This window comes from Rhinopithecus bieti, unplaced genomic scaffold (genome assembly GCF_001698545.2).
Source record: "Rhinopithecus bieti isolate Rb0 unplaced genomic scaffold, ASM169854v2 scaffold_13313, whole genome shotgun sequence".
Lineage (NCBI taxonomy): Eukaryota > Metazoa > Chordata > Mammalia > Primates > Cercopithecidae > Rhinopithecus > Rhinopithecus bieti.
The window spans coordinates 442,797-464,839 of NW_016807444.1; the positions used below are offsets into that span (position 1 = coordinate 442,797).

The 22,043-nt window shown below is 33.8% G+C and overlaps 1 protein-coding gene across 1 annotated transcript in view; it reads right to left on the minus strand.

Annotated features, from left to right (window-relative positions):
* The window catches only part of LOC108535757 (CUB and sushi domain-containing protein 3-like), a 460,532-nt gene that overhangs the window by 266,061 nt on the left and 172,428 nt on the right, over window positions 1-22,043 (minus strand). The window contains exon 3 of the mRNA XM_017882026.1: window positions 16,686-16,798. Coding sequence (XP_017737515.1) covers window positions 16,686-16,798 — 113 coding nt within the window. The remainder of the gene's footprint in view (window positions 1-16,685; window positions 16,799-22,043) is intronic.

A 22,043-nucleotide genomic window follows, 5' to 3' on the forward strand; every position in this document is an offset into this window, starting at 1 on the left:
ATTTTTGGATCTCTGATTCTTCACTTGTTTTTAATTTGTTTAGTTTTGTATTAAAGTTATAAAATGAAAACTTTTACTGTACTGAAAATTACAAGAGCATATCTGATGATATTTCTATAAGCACATCATGACAACTATGAAGAGCTAAAAATATAAAATTTTATAGAAAAATAATGACAAAACAATGTTTTTTTCAGTTTTATATTTGAGCATATTTGATTTATCATAAGCTGAAATGTTGCAGCTCTGCGTTGTACTACCCTGACCACCAACTAAAACAATTATTCTCACTTCATATTAGCCTTGAATCATTACTTTATGGTGATGAATAATATTAGAAGTACAATGTTCAGTCCTACTAATAAAGGGAGCCAACAAATACAAATTAGAATATATTACACATCCATAAAACTATTGAAACTACTGAGATTTTGAATCTGAAAATATCCAGATATTATAATTTTTAAAAGAGTTTATACCTACTGTTTGTCTCTAAGTGTATTTCCTAAAATATTTAATTATAATAATATATAGGAATTAGTTTATAAATTAACTGTTGTACATCTCTTGATTTTATACTTTTGCTATTATTTTATAGTGTCAAGAATAAATTAACTAAAGGAGAAATAAAGTAATTAATTCATACACAGAGTGTGTCACTATTTAAGCCTCCAATTCTTCGTCTAACATGAATGAAAATACTATTTTATATAGTAAGTAAATATATCAGAAGTTGCATTTATTCAAATGAAGAGAAATGTATTACATGAGTATCCTACATGCTGGTAGTGAATCCAGGGACAAAGAGATTTCATGAGAAGCAACAGCAGAAAGAAAGAAACAGCAAGTGTAAAAATTTAATCTTAAGATTATGAAATTAATATCTGGTTGTGTTGTTAAATAGTATATTTTTAAAACAAGCTCATGCCCATGAAGAAGTCATTAGAGAATATAGTTCAAATCTAAGCTGTTTGTTTTCTTAAAAATATATGAGACACAGCCCGGCGCGGTGGCTCACACCTGTAATCCCAGCACTTTGGGAGGCTGAGGAGGATGGATCACGAGGTCAGAAGATGGAGACCATGCTGGCTAACACAGTGAAACCCCGTCTCTACTAAAAAATACAAAAAATTAGCCAGGTGTGGTGGCAGGTGCCTGTAGTCTCAACTACTCGGGAGGCCGAGGCAGGAGAATGGTATGAACCCAGGAGGCTGAGGTTGCAGTGGGCCGAGATCGTGCCACTGCACTTCAGCCTGGGTGACAGAGCGAGACACAGTCTCAAAAAAAAAAAAAAAATATATATATATATATATATATACACACACACACACACACACACATATATACACACGTGTGTATATATATATATATGACAATTAAGATACATTTTAAAAATTCATATTGAAAGATTTGGACTTGTAATAATTTAAGTATAAAGAACTTCATGCTCAGCACCAACACCATTCCTTATTCCCCAGATTAAGACCTAATGGCCACTGCCAAATTAATTAAAGGAATCAGTACAATTGAAGCTGGCATAGTAGACTCAGTCATTTTACAATGTGCTCACTAGAAAAAGTTAAAACTGAGTTTCTTCAGAAGTAAACAACTGAGAGAATTACATAACTTTACAGTTGTCAAGAATGGGAATATTTCCTAATAATAAAAAGTGAGGCTGATGAGTGGAGTGCAGAAACCTCCTTTAGAGCAGATTTATATTTCTAACTGAAAAAAAAAAATTGACATCAAATTAATCCACATTTCTTAAGGAAGAGTAGGATAGTTTAGCTGCAATAATTACAACTTTTATTGAATGACTAAAATATGTCTTACTGATGATATTTTGGAATAACATGATGACTAAACATACATTGCAAATTTTGAGCAAAATATACAAGACTTTGCATTAAGTGGTTTGCAGTGTGTGGGATGGAAAGACTGGCATCATATGAGATTTTGTAGAAATGCAGGCTCCTGAGCCCCAGTCTAGATGAGTAAAATAAGAATCGGCAGTTTAGCCAGATCACCAGATAGTTCTTATAAACACTAAAGTCTGGAAAGCCCTGATTTACATGAATGTAAGAGAGAAAGGAGTGCAGGGTGTACAGAATGAGGCCTTAGTTTCAATCAGCCTGCATCTACTACCTTGGGCTGGTAAGTGTTTAACAACTGACTCTATGTGAAAGAATAAATAAAATCAAAACGGTCCGGGCACTCACGCCTGTAATCCCAGCACTTTGGGAGGCTGAGGCGGGTGGATCATGAGGTCAGGAGATCGAGATCATCCTGGCTAACATGGTGAAACCCCCTGTCTACTAAAAAACAACAACAAAAAAAATTAGCCAGGTGTGGTGGCGGGCGCCTGTAGTCCCAGCTACTTGGGAGGCTGAGGCAGGAGAATGGCGTGAACCCGGGAGGTGGAGCTTGCAGTGAGCCAAGGTCCCGCCACTGCACTCCAGCCTGGGTGACAGAGCAAGACTCCATCTCAGAAATAAATAAATAAACAAAAAATAAAAACAAAACTGCTAGAGCTTCTGTATAGCTGAACACATGAAGCTTCCTCGAGAGTGGCTCTGGAAGCTCTGTGCGCTTTCCCTCATCCCTTGTCTAATCCATCTATTCATCTGGTGTTCCTTAGTATCCTTTGTAATATCCTTTATAGTAAAGGAGTAAACATGCTTTCTCAAAGGAGAAATTTGAAATACTTTCTAAACACTGATGTATGTACAATGTCTAACTCTTTTCATACTCAACACCAGGAAATTAGATAATAACTTTCTGTAATGAGTCAGCTAAATATCCAGTCATTCTACTGTGGCAAATTAAAGCATCTCACACTGAATCAAGTGTAGAAACATAAAGTTGCTCACATTAATTTCAACAAATACACTGTTTAGTGAAACAGGAGTCTTTATAAACATACTGGAATTTGAAAAAGTAAATGACACACTGGTAAGGAAAAAACATTTTTTTAAATTTGCTGATTTCTCTAAAGTAATACTGCCAACATACTTGATTTCAAGGTACCAATATGAAGATTCTGAATGCAGCTGGGAAAAAGGACAACTACACAATTTGTTCTTTTGACCACAGCTGAGTTGGCTCTAGTATACTATTATCTGTAAGCCACTATCTACAGAATTGTTTTATGTCAAAATAAAAAACGATATGAATTCCTCTTGAAAGCTGTTAGAATATTAGTTGCTTTTATTTTTTTCTCTACCAAAATAACTATGAAAGATTTTCTGACACAAAACATAATGGTCAAAACAGGATTGGTGCTTATTATATATTTTGGAATACATTAATAGATAGACAGGACTGTATTCCATGCCATTTTTACTAGTAGAACCAGAGTATTTTCATCTTTATAGAAAGATAGTACTCAAGAATATTTGCTGTTTCTTATTCTGACACTGTGGCAGAGACTGCCAGTTATCTCCTATTAGTCTCCATCCCTTTCAATCACAGCAATAGATTGTTCGGCGGGACATTAACACTCAAAATAAAGACTACATTCCTCAGCACCCAATGTAACCGAGTTTCATGTGCTATAATTTGGCCAATTTGATACAAGTAGAAGTGTCATAACACAGCTTCTAGGAATCTTCCTTAGAAAAGTATTTGTCCCATCTTTCTTCCCTTCATCTTTTCTGCTGCTTGGTACACATATATTATTGCTATATCATGTTTTGGACTGGGAAGAAAAAGTGTCCCATCCTGGAGATGTAAGAGTAAATATTTAAATAAGCCTATGTCTCAAAGGCTTAAAGGAGCAGAGGAATATAATGGTTTTGAGTAGGGAAGTGTTAAGAGATGACTATTATTAGAGAAAATGCAGTGGTAAAAAGGCAAGAGAGAAAGCCTGGGAACTTGTTAGGAGTCTAGTGTAGCAGTCTAGTTTGGTCCAGGAATGAGATGATAGTAGCTAGGAGTAGAGTGTTAGTGGTAAAGACCATTAGAAGTGGTAAGATTAAAAATATATTTTGATTTAATATTTTCTGATGAATTGGATATAAGCTGTTAAAACAAAAGAAGATCCCAATGTTTTTGGAAGTGAGCAATTAAACACATGGTGTGGCCATTTATTGAGAAAGACATGGAGGTGAGACAATTTGGAATTCAGGAAAGGCATCGAATTGGAAAAATAAGGTAGGTAGTTATAGCAAATTGATTGCAAAAAAAGTCACCATTTCTTTATTCCATCCTGTCCTTATACATGCCTATGGCCATATAGCCTTGTCATGGCTTTGTGGTCGCATCTTTCTCTTGTTTGTGACTTGCTTGAGCCAATAAGATGTTAGTAGACTGAATCAATCAGAACTTGATGAAGGGTGCATTTTCATTTTCCCATGTTTGTACTTCTGCTATAGGCATGAGAATATGCTTAAAATAATCGTGCTAGTAGATGAGATATTGTCCTATAAGAGGCCAAGTGGATTAGCCTCAGGCAGAAACATGAGTGAGTCCATACAAGATCACCAGAATAACAGCCAATCCCTTCAGAAGCTTGAACAATAAGAACTTATTTTGAATGACTCTGAGGTTTTCTATGTCCATGGAGATAGCTAAATGAAAGATATCCTCAGAGTAGCTATAATTATTTTAGAGACTGGTGTAGATTGTCCCATGTAGAACATGAATGTAGGTAGAGATGAGAGCCAAAACTGAGCACTATGCCATTCTAATAACTAGAAATAAAAATCAGGAAGACTTACACAAAGAATTTATAGAATAAAGATATATAAGGAGAAAATAAATGAAAAATGGGGCATCCTGGGAGGGAAAGCCATGAAAGTGCTTTAAGGAGTGATAAAAATATAAAATGTTTTAAAGTCTGGAAAGAAGAAGAAGAATGTGAGAATTACTAAGTGGTAATAATTATAATCAAGGGTTGTATAAGAGCAGTGATATGGTTTGGCTATGTCCCCACCCAAATCTTATCTTCAATTGTAGTTCCCATAATCCCCATGTGTGGTGGTAGGGACCCAGCGGGAGGTGATTGAATCATGGGGGTGGTTTCTCCCATGCTATTCTCATGATAGCAAGTTCTCACCAGATCTAATGTTTTTATAAGGGATTTCCCCTTTGCTCAGCCCTTATTCTTTCTTCTGCTGCATTTTGAAGAAGGACATGTTTACTTCCCCTTCCACCATGATTGTAAGTTTCCAGAGCACTCTCTAGCCCTGTGGAACTGTGAGTCAACTAAACTTCTTTCCTTTATGAATTACCCAGTCTCAGGTATGTCCTTATAAGAGTATGAGAATGGACCAATACAGGATTGAATGAAGAAATGGTGGCATGTTTTGCAGTCAACTTACTATAACTACCTACCTTGTTTTCCAATCTGATGCCATTCCTGAATCCAAGTTGTCTCATCCCCATGTCTTTCTCAATAAAGACGTTTGTTCAGTTGCTCACGTTCAAGCCTTCATAAATATAACAAATTCCAGTTCTTAGAGTTCCCCTCCTGTAAAAAGTCACTATGTGTGGGGTATCATCAGCTGTCTACTGATGCTTTGTGGGAATTGAGGCTCTGAGAACCCAAACAAGTTTGAAACTCTGGCTATTTCTATTGCTGTGTATTAAAAAGTCCTTTGTCCTTGACTCAGTTTTGTGAATTCTGCCATTAAACTGTGACAGGTTAACTTGTTAACTCTCAAGAAGGATAAAATATCCGAATCTTTTTTTTTCTTTTACCTTAAGTTCTGGGATACATGTGCAGAATGTGCAGGTTTGTTACATAAGTATACATGTGCCATGGTAGTTTTTCTGCACCTATCAACTTGTCATCTAGGTTTTAAGCCCCACATGCATTAGGTATTTCTTCTAATGCTCTCCCTGCCCTTGCCCCCTACCCCTCCACAGGCCCCATTGTGTGATGTTGCCTTCCCTGTGTCCATGGTTTCTCATTTACAACTCCCACTTATGAGTGAGAACATGCGGTGTTTGGTTTTCTGTTCCTGTGTTAGTTTGCTGAGAATGATGGCTTCCAGCTTCATCCATGTCCCTGCAAATGACATGAACTCATTCTTTCTTATAGTTGAATAGTATTCCATGGTGTATATGTGCCACATTTTGTTTATCCAGTCTATCATTGATGGCCATTTGGGTTGGTTCCAAGTCTTTGCTATTGTGAATAGTACTTCAATAAACATACGTGTGCATGTGTCTTTATAGCGGAATGAAACTCTCTGAATCTTTACAGTTCTTGACAATAAGTTAAGTATATTCAGATGGGGCAAGTTCTTGACAAAACTATGAAGTATATACAGATTGGTCCATAGTGTCTATTTCTTTGTCAATATGGAATGAAACATGATATTTAATTAAACTTACCAAAATAATAATCTGTTATAGTTTATGACTAAGGGTTACTTTTGGTTCTAGGTATCATCTCTTATGGCCATAATGTCTGTACAAAATGTTTGCTTGCTTCAGGGACCTCATAATTATCAATAAAGTTCTTATGAATTTTGCTTTATGCAATTACTTAAGGGACTCTAATTAGCATGTATTTTTTTCAATTAATTTCTGTGTAAGTCCTGTCATTCTTCTCTTGTGCCCTCTTTTTAAATCAATTGGTCTGTCTCTAGCACTGATCTTTATGTCAGAGCTGCAGCTCTTCAGTGAACTGCCTCCCTTAGCCTCTGTGAGGGTTTTAATTTTGCAACTGGAAGAGCTTTGCGTGTGTGTGTGTGTGTGCATGTGTGGTAAGTGTCACTTCTTCCCCTGGTTCAAGCTGAAAATGATTTACCTCATTGGCAACACTGATTTCTGGGAACCACAGTTAAGGGTGCGCTACTTCTTAAATTCTTCAGTCCAAATACATTTGCTTATTTCAACAACCCTCTAAAAAATACAAAATAAATATTGGAATATTGTTCTTTTTGACAAAATAGAGATTGAAAGACATGTCCAAACATTATAATATGCATGTGTATATTCATTATACTTAAAATATATGGTAGAACAGACAAGATAATAGCTAACATATATGAAATGCTGCCTACATGCCAAGCATTGCTCTGTGGAAGTTGTATCATTTGCTCCCCTTATCTTCAAAATTATGTTGTAGAATCATTATTATATTTCCCACTTCACATTATGAAGAATTTACAGTGTCTGAGTGACAAAGCCAGCATTAAAGGTTATGTCTTTTGACACCCTGTTAGCATATTTGTGGTTCTTATATTACCATATATGTCTCGCAAAAAAGAAATATATATTTAAAAGACGGATTTATATTAAAATATGGCCATCTTGACAAAGCCATCTGAAGCACAATATAGGATTATGATTAAAATGTTTATAACCTATAAGAGGAAATATAAAGATATGCTATTTTGCCCAAAAAATTATTTACTAAAATAAGTTTGAAGAAAATATGAAGAATACATTGACTATATATTTTTTAATAAAACAAAGTCTATTATGTTGATTAATTATAAAATGCATATTTTAATCTTCTATTCTTTGTCTTCTACATACTTGTTTTGAATTATCATCTAAATAAGTCATTCAACATAATATGGTAGGCATAATTGCCTATTGGCTCCAAGATTTTCACTCCACTATTGGCTCCAAGATTTTCACTCCTTCCCCATGAGTGCAGGTAGAATTATGGAGGTAATATAATAGTTGTTGCTTTGATTAGGCAAAGCTATATTACAAAAGGTGATTGAAGAGTCACTCATGCCTACATTATGCTGTATAAAACTATTTTCAGCCAACTAAAGATGGAGATAAATATAGAGATATATTCCTGCTCTGCTGAAAGAAAGCCATGTTGTGAATGGTCTTTGAGAAAGTCATGGATGGGAACCAAAGGGAGCCTCTAAAAGGTAAGAAAATTTTGCAGTCAATAGCTAGCAAGAAAATAGAGTCTTCAATAATACAATTGCAAGAAAATAAACTCTATCAGCACTCAGTATGGATGAAAGAGGACCCTGAGCCTTAGACGTGAATCACAGAGCTGCCAACACCTGGACTGAAGCCTCTTAAGACCTGAGCTAAGAACCTAGCTGACTGCAGCTCAGACTAACAGACTGTAAACTTCCGTTGTGTTAATCCTCTAAATTGTGGTCGTTTGTTATGCAGCAATATAAAACCAATATAGATGAGAATGATAATTTTTTTAAAAATTATTTAAATATCCCTAGGCAAATTAAATGCTATGGTCTGTCCACAACATATGATCCTGTCCACAGGGAAAGGCACAATGTAATACTGTATAAAGCATAGTGAGTGAAGACTTGTGCTTGACAGTTACGACCAAAAGAGCACACTGTCAGAGATCTCTTTGTAGCATGTGAAATAAATTCTTCAACTGAAAGCACAGTGAAAGAACCGAAAATATTGATAAGTGCCTTCAAAGATGACAGGTAGTAAAGGAATTATTATAAATGCAAATGAATATAAAGAAAATTATTTAGAAGAAAGATCAATTATTTTTACTACATACTTGGAAATACCGTCATTACTGTAATCATTAAATAAAAGAACAATAACTAATCAACATTTATTTTCTGAATAATTCTAAAGTCCCACAACCAGTGCCTTCAGGTCAATTCACATTTCCTGACAAAAGAAAGCATCATATCCTTCAAAATGTATTATTAATCACTATTGCTCAGTTTCTTGCATTCCTTTAATTTTACATCATCAATTTCTCATTTACTTTAGCCTGTTATCATGACTTTGCTAGAACAAAAATTATACTCCTCCTCAACATATGACCAAAGGAAAAACAGACTTTTGGGATCTTCTTTTTTCTGGTGTTCTATTAATTAGTATTTTAATAGCATTAAATCCTATTTAATACTTCTCACACTTCTCACACTTGTTAGCATTAAAGTTCCCTTGAACATATATGATTAAAAGAACATATAAAATCTGAAGAATATTCTATATCAAATCAACATATGATCCTGTGTAAGAAATTATACTTTTTTGGTATATTGAATACCTTTTACAAACGATCTCGTCCTTTGTGATACCAGGTTAATAACTAAAAATTAGTGTTAAACCTGATAATTATTATTTCAAGTACTGAGAAAATGGAATTTGATCCTATTATTTTATTCATGCCAAAAATTTTATCTAGCACAGTGTAATATATAGCCACCAAATTAAAATAATTGAGGCTGCTTATTGTTGCTATTGCAATGATTGATTTGTACATTTTTTACTTTTTTCTGATACTAAAAATGATAAAGAGAATAATTATCTTAATAAGGAAGAACTCATTTCAAGTTTAATTTTTTATGATGTACCACAATGTTTAGCATCAAATAATAACTATAAAATTATTTTTTATCAGTTTACTAAATTTTGAGAATGAGGAAATTAAATTCACATGTTAATTTCCAAACCAAGCTTATAGTGTACCTTTATAGCACTATTTTTGCACTATCAATTATAACAACTGTTACTCTGTATGAGCTTTGAGTGAAAAATAGCAAAATACCTTTTACATATAATTAGAATCTTAAATAATCACTCTATCAAACTTCATTCTTATATATACATCAGAATGATAAATTATAGCAGTTGATAAGTATAACTCATTCAACTATATATATAAAAGAAGGAAATTCAAAGTGAAATAGGATTACATAATACGTTTGATCACTCTATCTCTGGAGAATAAAATAAAACCTTTTATGCCATCCCATCTTTTTCACATGAAGCACAAAGCTTATGTAGGTCATATATCACTAACTTAAGCAATTTTTCATTCTCGACTTTTCTTTTTGTGCTGCATAAGCAATTTTTTTATTTTTGAAATGCTTCAAAAAGTAACTATTTAACCTAAGAAAGTAAATATTTAAAAAAAGAAATATTCATTAAAAGTATAAATAATTTCATCTTATTTTTAATTATAAAAAAATAAAAGGCTGTTTTCTCTAAACGCCTAATTATTTTAATGTAAATATGTATGAATATCACAAATGCTAAGTGATTAAATATAGCTCACGTCTGCCTTTTAACACAAACACATTCACTGGAGTTTTAATTCCTTAAAGTAGAGATGTATTCAACCATTCCTCATTACTAATCAATTTTTTTGTTAGATGGTCTGTATATCAGCTGAGTTTAACAAGCGTTTATTAAGTGCTTGGAACATGAGAGGAATATGTTGAAACCAGAGGCAGGTATATAAAATGACTAAAACATGTTCTATACCTGCAAGCTTCTCACAGACTACTGTGAGTGAAAAATCCAAAATGATTTTTTATACATATTGCTAAATGTGTCATATCTATCAAGTGCTGTAATTTATCATTTTAATATGCATGCTAGAATTGTTTAATTGAGACAAGGTGTGGACACATCTAAGCATAGAGAGAAACAGGATTCAGCATTGAGCCCAATCCTGAACTCCATCTATGATTTTTTTGAAGGTAACCAAGGCCTGCATAATGTCTGGAAAGATAAGTATGTGAACCAATAAGTGAAGTGTGTGCAGGGTGTTCTGAGCAGAAACAACAACAACAAAAAAATAGACTGGGTTAAGATTGGGTAATTCAAATAATACACTATGTGTATTAATAAAAATTTGATATGAATTAATAGTGTTAATTTAATTGTTTTATAAATTGAAGTAAACGCTGGCTAGAAACGAAGCCCGAGGCATAGGTAGTTGTATAGGCTGTGTATGTTACACTAAGCTGAAATAGGGGTGGATAAAATGTTACTGCTTAATGTCTAAAAGCATTTATAGTAATGTTAATCTGTTGAAACGTTCTTGTGAATACAGTAAAAGTGATTTATACTTTCCTGGATAATATATGTAAAATGACTAGAAAATTAATAAATTATTGTTTATATCTAGCCAAATCTGAATATTCATTATAACAGTTTCTTTATTCTGAAGATTATATTTAAATAATAGACTGGCTTGTGTTATTCTTTAGATTAGGATTTTGAACATTTACAACTGCTTAAATGGTAGAGAGATACTCATGATTTAGCGAAAAAATCACTTGAGGATTAGGGGTTTCCATTATTAACTAGGTTGACTTTATGGGCCGCTAAGACAAAAGATTGGAATTTGACCAAAAGACAAAGGTCAAGGTCTTTGCAGGAATGAAATTTCCTCGTATTCTGTTTTTTGAAATATAGTAACTCTCATTTATTCTTAGAAGTATTTAAAATGAAGATCCATTAACTTTTATGAACCTAACCTAAATTTATGGCTAGTGAACTGTTTAATAAATGGAATTTTATAACATAATCTTATCTTGCTAAAATCCAACTGTTTTGCCAGAAGCATAATTGACTTGATTCTAAATTGTAAGCTCTCCATTAAATTTCATGATACTGCCACTTAGATTTTTAAAGCTTAGTAGTTGAAAACAACCCCTAAATTTAAAAGACAAACAAACAAAAAAACCTAATTTAATGTTCTCAAGGATAAACTTCTAATAAACATGTTTGATAGAGAACTAAATAGAATTGCAAACAGTATAACTATCCTTTTATATGTCATTATTTTAAAAAGACAAAGAGTATATAAGTCATTCATAATATTTGCAAGGATATATTTTGCATTTTATATTACATATTGTTTTAATATACATTCTTATTTAAGCAATGTTCTTTTGTTCTAAATTATAGTTTCTCATATCCATTTAAATCAAAGTGGAATCATAGCTAACAGTTCTAAATTCAGTTTCTAAAATGTATACAGTTCTCAAAGGTAAGACATTTAAATAATTTTTTATAGTAAGTGTTTCATTAAATTTTTGGTCTTTGCTATTTCTCATGTAATTTTTTAGGGTGAGATAATCCATGTAAAATAGCTGTGAATGGCTCATATAAATAACTTAATAAATGCTTCTTAGTAGTAGTAGTGTTATTAGCCACATTTTTATATTTCTGAATTAAAATGTGAGAATGATTTATTAACAAATTTGCTAAATGTGAGCATTTTTCTCTATAATGTTTTAATTACTTAGTAAAACACATCAACAATCAGAGCATACTGAGTACCTGTGTTTGAAGTGGTTTTCAATGTATATTCTTTATTTGCAAACTCTTCATCCAACAGAGAACTAATATGTCCAGAATACAAAAGGAACTCAAACAACACAACAGGAAAAACATGAATCATTTCATTAAAGCAAGGGCAAGGACACAAATAGACATTTCTCAAAAGAAGACATTTCCTTGCATTAGTTTATATTTTACAAAGTATTGGTGTACAATTAGAGATACCTATTGGTCTTTCATCATAGACAGTTTGAAAAATGTAGAGAGTGAATAAGTAGAACTACTTTACCTTTGTCTCTGCAAGTTAAATCAATTCCAATATGCTAAATTGTCTTGAAGGATCTCATAGTAGTTACAGCACATTACTTTAACTGAGAATAATGTGTTTGTTCATTAGCTTGATGACCTTTACTCACCTAATAATTATTTTTAAAGAAATATATTTGTAACATTAAGTCATTAATCACATTCAGCTACACAGAGAGAGAGAGAGAGAGAGAGAGAGAGAAAAAGAAGGAAAGAAGAAAGGAGGGAAGGAAAGAAGGAAGGAGGGAAGGAAGAAAGGAAGGAAAGAAGGAAGGAAGGAAGGGAGGAAGGAAGGAAGGAAGGAAGGGAGGGAGGGAGGGAGGGAGGAAGGAAGGAAGGAACAGAGGGAATGCGTGATGACTTCAATAGCTCTTGCTAAAAGAACAGACTATAAAAGTGAATAGCCTTTTCAAAAAAACATATTAACTCCATTATAGAAATTTATACAAACATACTGTATGTCCCTATAGGACTGAAATGCTTATAAATAAAGTACTCTTTTAATCACCATCATGATATTATCAATATTGTAATTCATATGTATAGACTGTTTATTATGTTAGATCCTATTCTAGGCACTCTCTATATATTATTTTATTCCTCACAACACTATGAAGTAGGGAGAATTATTACCTCAATTTTACAGATGAAGACAATGAGGTTTAGATACATTAAGTATCTTCTCCAGAATAATTCTCTTTGCAGTATACCAATTGAACAAATATCTTTCTTAGTTTTTATTATACACCAGATTAGTTTGGTCTGGTTTAGTCCTCTTTCCAGGGAGAGAAAGATAGAATTTACAATCTCAGTAGGCATAAAAATCAGTGAATCTCTTACTACAATGCACATTCCAGGGCTCTGCGGCAGAGTCTGACTCAGAATATGTAAGTGGGGCCAAGAATTCTAGATTTTAATACAGTCTCCAGATAAAGCTGATGCATGTGCTCAGTGTTGACAGTTTGAGAAACACAGATCAATGAATAACATTAGTAATCAATACAGGTCTCATAAGTACTATTACACAAGGACAAAGTCTTAGCAAGTTTTTAAAAAATAGTTAATGATTATATACAGGAGGATGAAATAAAAATAAATGAAATTTAGACATTAGGATTATCTTGAAAAATATTTTTTAAAATTCAGGTAAGAGGCCAGGAGCAGTGGCTCATGCTTGTAACCCCAGTGCTTTGAGAGACAGAGGCAGGAAAATGGCTGGAAGCCAGGGTTCAGGACAAGTCAGGGCAACACAGTGAGACTCCTATCTCAAAAATATTAAAATCAAATTAAATTTAAAAATACAGACATCATACTTGAGAAGATGTCCAGGTTAGTAGGTCTATTTTACTGTATCATGCACAGGGCCAGAGTTGTAGTTTGAGGTAATTGCGGAACAAAAAACTGGATCCAAATGCAGGGGAGTGGGAGACAGATTTTGTAATTCCAAGATAAGATTTCTGAGCTTCACAATATGCCAGTTGGCCCTGGCAGTATCACTGGCTACAGTTAAATATAGAAATCCTAGCAGCTACTCCCTCTGGATCATGTTACATAGCCTTAAGCATGAAATCGTAGGCCAAATAATGCCCCTCTACCTCCCCAAAAATATATCTCTGGAACTTGCACCCATGTCGTGTTACACAGCCAAAATGCCTTTGAAGATATGATTTAGGTTGACTTTATGATGCAGAGATTAGCATTCATTATCCAGATGGGGCCATGCCAATCACACGGACTTTAAAAGCTGATAAATTTCTTCACCTAGAGTATAAGATGTATAGAGGGAGAAAAGTAGCAGACAGATGCATCAGAGGGGAAATCAGAGATTCCCAAGGTGAGGAGGATTCTTTTTACCAGTTGCTGGCTCTAAGGTATGAGACCTCTACATGGAGAGGAGAGAAAGCCTTAGGAGCTATGGGCAACCACCAGCTGACAGCCAAAAGGAAACTGGTATCATGGTCCTACAACCTTGAGGAACTGGATCTTGCTAACAACCAGAATAAGCCAGGAAGTAGACTTTTCCCAAAACCTTTGGATACAAACCCAGCCCACTGAAATTTTTATTTTAGCCTTGTGGAACTCTGAGCAGAGAAACCAGCAAAGAACACTAGGACTTTTCACTTATAAAACTGAGATAATATTTTTTAATTCTTTTAAGATGTTAAGTTGAAAACTAATATGCATTGAACAAGATACTCATTGTGAATCAATACCTGAAGATTCTACAGCATGATAACCAATCCTTCAGTACTATCTGAATGTCAAGTATCCTATATTTTAAGTCAGCACATGCCAAACATACATTCAAATGTCAAAAATATATGAATCTATTTTCCTTTAAGCAAAAAATATGGACAGAAATTTAATGTGGTATATGAAGAAACAATTGGGAGCTATGAAAATATTTATTAGTATGAATTCATGAAACCTGACAGCCAAACCAAAAAACATGCCAACCTCATAATTCACAAGTATATTTTCAATATACTTAGTACTTCCTGAAAGATGGAACTATTCTAAAATACCTTTATATTTTGATGAACAGAATACAGGTTTTTCTATTAAGAGCCCTTAGTACAAAATAATTGCATTACTAACTTCTTCTTCAGCATTGCCAAAATTATACCTTAAAATTAAACCTTTGTGGTTATAGTGTTTTAAACTATGAATTAAGTTGCCAAGATAAAAAATATCCAACTATTGTGAGAGCTCCTTAGAAAAATAATGATTATTACTATCACCATGGAGGAAATTAAGTCTTGGAATTTATCCTCCCTTGCTAGACAAAAGACAGTTCAGAAAAGTATTAGGTAGAAAAAAAATGTTCAAAACTGCTGCTATCCGACATTATTTAGGATATAAAACAGAGAAAGGATTTCTACTAAATTATTAGCCAGAGGATATTTTTTTCTAGTGAGAAATACTGTACTAGAATTAGTGTTTAGTTTAAAACATTCCCCCACATGCAAAATGTTAACATTTATGTGGAAACAATTCTATTTAATACACGATTGTCTTCTAGTGTTCTCCTTAAACACATTATATTTTGAATTATTTTATAGTTTAGAAATTAGCTGCCCTTGCTATGGGATTTACGTATTTCTTTATGATAATGTTAGACCTGATGTGGTAAATTCTGTAATATGGTCCTGGGGAGATGAAATCTGATACACTATCCCTATGGGGAAGAAAAGGACTCTTTCCTAAACCAGATGGAAATTTTATTGTCAAATTACATAGATAAGAAATGATAAGTCCATGATTTCTGTCTGAAACCTTCAAGAACAAATTATTTTTGCCATCAGAATTATTTTAGCTATCACATTTTTTAAAAGGCAAAAGATGTAGATTCTGTGCCTTTAAACACTCCGAGGCCAGGTGCGGTGGCTCACACATGTAATCCCAATACTTTGGGAGGCCGAGGCAGACAGATCACCTGAGGTCAGGAGTTCCAGACCAGCCTGGCCAACATGGTGAAACCCCGTCTCTACTAAAATACAAAAATTAGCCAGGCATGGTGGCACGCACCTGTAATTCCAGCTACTCAGGAAGCTGAGGCAGGAGAATTGCTTGAACCCGGGAGGCGGAGGTTGCAGTGAGTCAATGAGCTGTGATCATACCACTGCACTCCAGCCTGGGCAACAGAGGGAGACTCTGGCTCAAAAAAATAAAATAAAATAAAACAAAACACACCAACAACAAAAAACACTCTTAGTACAGCCCGGGCACCATCCCATTATCAAATGATATTTTCCTAGTGATATATATGAATATCCACACTAAGTGTGATAAATAAAGATCATAAATGTCCTCTATTCATTTGGCATCAGGTTTTGATGCCAAATGAATTTTTACCAAACTTATAGGAAAATAAAACACAACCTTCAGTTTTGAGAAATATTTAGTTGTCCTCTTCCTGGTTTAAGGGATTATTGATCTTATCCTGGAAAGGCTGTTTCAGGAGTAGATGTCAACTTTTGTCTCTTTCTGAACTTTTTCTCTTGACTCAAACTTTCAGAGAAGACAGATTACTAGTTTACTTTCTGGTACAGCGGCACAGCAAAAGGGACTCTAGGGTAGGGTCTACAATGCCTGACACAAAAATCAGGTTTAGTATCCTATTACTCTCACATTTAATTCCGTTTTGTTAATTCCTAACCCTGTAGCAATTTAAGGGTCTCACATAGTGATATGAAATACTAAAGCCCACTAACTATAGCATTTTACTATACATTAATGATTAATAACAAGATAAATTGCAGGACAAGATTTGAGATAACATGATGTGTTGTATCTCTCAATGTTGATTCTTCTTTCCTACTTGAAAAATTCTGTTTGATTACATTAAGGACAGTGGTTTGTTTGCCACTACAATCACTTACCTTCGTAATATACTTTAAACCCGTGAGCGCTAACTGCAAAATCACTGGTCAAACGTAGTGAGAACACAGATTTGGTACTTGTCACTGGAGGTGGCAGATGGAATCCTGTTAACCTAAAACAAAGTGGAATTAATTGTTAGAGACATAATCATTTTATCTAAGAGTTTTTAAGAAGGATTAAAGTCATATATATATATAAAACAGATTATCTCCTAGAATTTCCAGAAATTCCTAGAATTTCCTAGAATCGCCTAGAATTTCCAAGGTCCAGCCAACACCTTGATTTCAGCCCAGTTAAACTCATTTTGGACTTCAGCGCTTCAGACTGCAAGATAATACATTTGTGTTGTTTAAGCCACTAAGTTTGTGGCAATTTCTTGTAGCAGGAAAGGACAACTGATATACAATTTTTTTCTGGGTTTTGGAATATACATTTTTTAAACTATCTAAATAGATATTAATTTATTCTACAATTGAATATGGAAGTCCTGTGAAACCTAGTGACTACTCTAAGTTACTAAGACTGCTGTTGATATTATATAAAAGGAGTATATTCAGAACCTATTAAGGCAATATTTATGTAATTATGACTAAAAATCTCTCTATGAAGAGATAATATAGTATGAGATATTATATATAGTATAATATGAAATTACATCCTTACATTAGAAGATACAAGAGACCAAGAAGAATTAGGCAACTTGATCAAGTTAACAGAAGGGCCAGGTCTAAGACTACAACTATCTTATTGCCTCCTATTATCAAGTAAACACCCTGTTTGGCATCTGATTGTCTTTGAGACATTAATAAAATAGAAACAATAAATATTTGAACCATTAATGTACACATTAACATGCAAAATTATTTTGTATACAATTTCAAATTTGTATTCATCAGTTATATTAAATAATCTAATATTTGAAGCAATATTTAAAACACTTTTATCATTAAGTTATTCAAATTAATAGAGAAGAACATTGTGAAGAATTGCTTACTTTTAGCAAAAGCTCAGTTTCTGTATTTATGTTTAAACAATCAGCCTGTAGTGGCATGTTGTGTAATGGGAGATTTGTTTTTATTTTATTTTAATCAATGAGAGAATAAGATGTATTTTTTTAAAGTGATTTTCATATAATAGCTGTATCATTATAAGGATTTGAGGTAACTTGTTTTACTCCTTCTTGTAATACGTTGTATAATTGATTTAAAAATAAACTCAGTTATGAATCCAATTAGTTTTTTCTTTATAAGACTTCATTTTGTAATTTCATTTTTATGTGTGTAGTTATTAAACATCTTTTTCTCCTTTGGATACAATGCTTCAAGATGTCAATGTTTTTTTTCTGCATCTGTTGAGATGATCATGTGATTTCTGTTTTTAATTCTGTTTATGTGGTGTATCACATTTATTGACTTGCATATGTTAAACCATCCCTGCATCTCTGGTATCAAACCCACTTGATCATGGTGGGCTATCTTTTTGGTATGTTGTTGGAGTTGGTTAGCTAATATTTTGTTAATGATTTTAGCACCTATGTTAATCAAGGATATCGGTCTGTAGTTTTCTTTTTGGTTATGTCCTTTCCTGGTTTTGGTATTAGGTTGATGCTGTCTTCATAGAATGAATTAGGGAGGGTTCTTCTTTCTCTGTCTTGTGGAACAGTGTCAAAAGGATTGGTACCAGTTCTTTGAATGTCTGTTAGTATTCTGCTGTGAATCTGTCTGGTCCTGGACTTTTTTTCATTGGTAATTTTTAAATTACCATTTCAATCTTCCTACTTGTTATTGGTCTGTTCAGGGTGTCTAATTCTTCCTGATTTGAGTTAGGGGGGTTGTATTTTTCCAGAAATGTAATCCATCTCTTCTAGGTTTTCTAGTTTATGTGTGTAGAGGTGTTCACAGTAGCCTTGAATGATCTTTTGCATTTTGACTGTGTCAGCTGTAATATCTTCTGTTTAATTTCTTAGTGAGGTTATTTGGATTTTCTCTCTTCTTTTCTTGGTTAATCTTGTGAATGGTCTCTCCATTGTATTTATCTTTTTGAAGGACCAGCTTTCTGTTTAATTTATCTTTTGCAATTTTTTTTTGTTTCAATTTCATTTGGTTCTGCTCTGTTCTTGGTTATTTCCTTTCTTCTAGTGGCTTTCGGCTTGGTTTGTTCCTGTTTCTCTAGTTCCTTGAGGTGTGACCTTAGAATGTCAGTTTGTGCTCTTTCAGTCTTTTCGATGTAGGCACTTAGGGCTATGAACTTTCCTCTTAGGAACGCCTTTGCTGTATCACAGAGGTTTTGATACATTGTATCATTGTCATTCAGTTAGAAGAATTTTTAAATTTCCATCTTGATTACGCTTTTGACCCAATGCTCATTCAGGAGCTAGTTATTTAAATTCCATGTATTTGTATGGTATTGAGGGTTCCCTTTGCAGTTGATTTCCAGTTTTATTCCACTGTGGTCTGAAAGAGTGCTTGATATAATTTCATTTTTTTAATATGTTGAGGCTTGTTTTTGGCCTATCATGTGGTCTATCTTGTAGAAAGTTTCATGCACTGCTTAATAGAATGTGTATTCTGTGGTTATTGGATAAAATGTGCTGTATATCTAGCTGTTAAGTCAGTTTGCTGCAAGGTAAAGTTTAAATCCATTGTTTCTTTGTTGATTTTCTGTCTTGATGACCTGTCTAGTACTGTCAGTGGAGTACTGAAGTCCCCCACTATTATTGTGTTGCTGTCTATATTATTTATTAAGTCTATTAATAATTGTTTTACAATTTTGGGACCTCCAGTGTTGGTGCATATATGTTTAGGATTGTGATATTTTCCTGTCGGACAAGGCATTTTACCATCATATAATGTCCCTCTTTGTCTCTTTTAACTGCTGTTGCTTTAAAGTTGGTTTTCTCTAAGAACAGCTACCTCTGCTTGCTTTTGGTGTCCATTTGTATGAAATGTCTTTTTCCACCCTTTTACTTTAGTTTATGTGAGTCCTTATGTGTTAGGTGAGTCTCCTGAAGGTAGCAGATGGTTGGTTGGTGAGTTCTTACCCATTCTGCAATTGTGTATCTTTTAAGTGGAGCATTTAGGCCATTTACATTCAGTGTTAGTATTGAAATGTGAGGTACCCTTGCATACATCATGCACTTTGTTGCCTGTGTACTTTGTTTTTTGTTTGTTTTTTGTTTTAAATTGAATTTTGTTTTATAGGTCCTGTGTGATTTATGCTTTAAAGAGATTCTGTTTGGTGTGTTTCCAGGATTTGTTTCAAGATTTACACCTCCTTTTTAGCAGTTCTTGTAGTGGTGGCTTGGTAATGTCAAATTCTCTCAGCATTTGTTTGTCTAAAAAAGACTATATCTTTTCTTCATATATGATGCTTAGTTTCGCTGGAAACAAAATTCTCGGCTGATAATTGTTTTGTTTGAGGAGGCTGAAGATAGGGCCCCAATTCCTTCTAGCTTGTAGAGTTTCTGCTGAGAAAACTGCTGTTAATCTGATAGGTTCTCCTTTGTATCTTAATGTAATAAAAGTGATCTATGACAAACCCATAGCCAACATAATATTGAATGGGTAAAAGTTGAAAACATTCCCTCTGAGAACTGGAACAAGACAAGGATGCCTATTCTCACCACTCGTCTTCGACATAGTACTGGAAGTCCTAGCCAAAACAATTAAACAAGAGAATGAAATAAAGGACATCCAAATTAGTAAAGAGGAAGTCAAGCTGTCACAGTTTGCTAATGATATGATCGTTTACCTTGAAAACCCTAAGGACTCCTCCAGAAAGCTCCTAGAACTGATAAAAGAATTCAGCAAAATTTCCAGATACAAGATTAATGTACACAAATCAGTAGCTCTTCTATACACCAACAGTGACCAAGTGGAGAATCAAATCAAGAACTCCACCCCTTTTACGGTCACTACAAAAACAAAACAAAACAAAAAGAAAAATAGAATACTTTGGAATAAACCTAAACTAGGAGTGAAAAGACCTCTGCAAGGAAAACTATAAAACACTGCTGGAAGAAATCATAGATGACATGAATCAATGGAAACATATACCATGCTCATGAATGAGGGGAATCAATCTTTTGAAAATGACCATACTGCCAAAAGCAATCTACAAATTCAATGCAATCTCCATCAAAATACCAACATCACTCTTCACAGAATTAGAAAAAACAATTCTATAATTCATATGGAACCAAGAAAGAGCCTGCATAACCAAACCAAGACTAAGCAAAAGAAACAAACCTGGAGGCATCACATTACCTAATTTTAAACTATACTATAAGGCCATAGTCACCAAAATAGTGTGGTGCTAACATAAAAATAGGCACGTAGACCAATGGAACAGAATAGAGAACCCAGAAATAAACCCAAATACAGCCAACTGATCTTTGACAAAGCAAACAAAAACATAAAGTGGGGAAAGGACACCATTTTCAACAAATAGTGCTGAGATAATTGGCTAGCCATATGTAGAAGAATGAAACTGGATCCCCACCTCTCACCTTACAAAAAATCAACTCAAGATGGATTAAAGACATAAATCTAAGACATGAACTATAAAAATTCTAGAAGATAACACTGGAACAAGTCTTGTAGACATTGGCTTAGTCATGGATTTTGTGACCAAGAATCCAAAAGCAAATGCAATAAAAACAAGTATAAATAGCTTGAACCCAATTAAACTACAGAGCTTTTGCACAGTAAAAGGAACATTCACCAGAGTAAACAGACAATCCACAAAGTGTGAGAAAATCTTCACAATCTTTACAAAATCTGACAAAGGACTAATATCCAGAATCTACAACAAACTCAAATCAGTAAGAAAAATGTAACAATTCTATCAAAAAGTGCGCTGAGTACATGAATAGACAATTCTCAAAAAAGAAGATGCACAAATGGCAGCAAACAGGTGAAAAAATGCTCAACATAACTAATGATGAGGGAAATGCAAATCAAAACTACAATGTGATACCACCTTACTCCTACAAGAATGGCCATAATCAAAAAATAAAAAATAAAAAAAATAGGTGTTTGTGTGGATGCAGTGATCAGGGAACACGTCTACACTGCTGGTGGGAATGTAATCTATTACAACCACTATGGAAAGCAGTGTGGAGATTCCTTAAAGAACTAAAAGTAGAACTGCTATTTGATCCAGCAATCCCACCACTGTGTACCTACCCAAAGGAAATCAAGTCATTATTTGAAAAGATACTTGTACATGCATGTTTATAGCAGCACAATTCACATTAATAAAACTATGGAATCAACCCACATGTCCATCAATCAATGAGTGGATAAAGAAACTGTGATACACATTTGTCATATATATATATATATATATATATATAT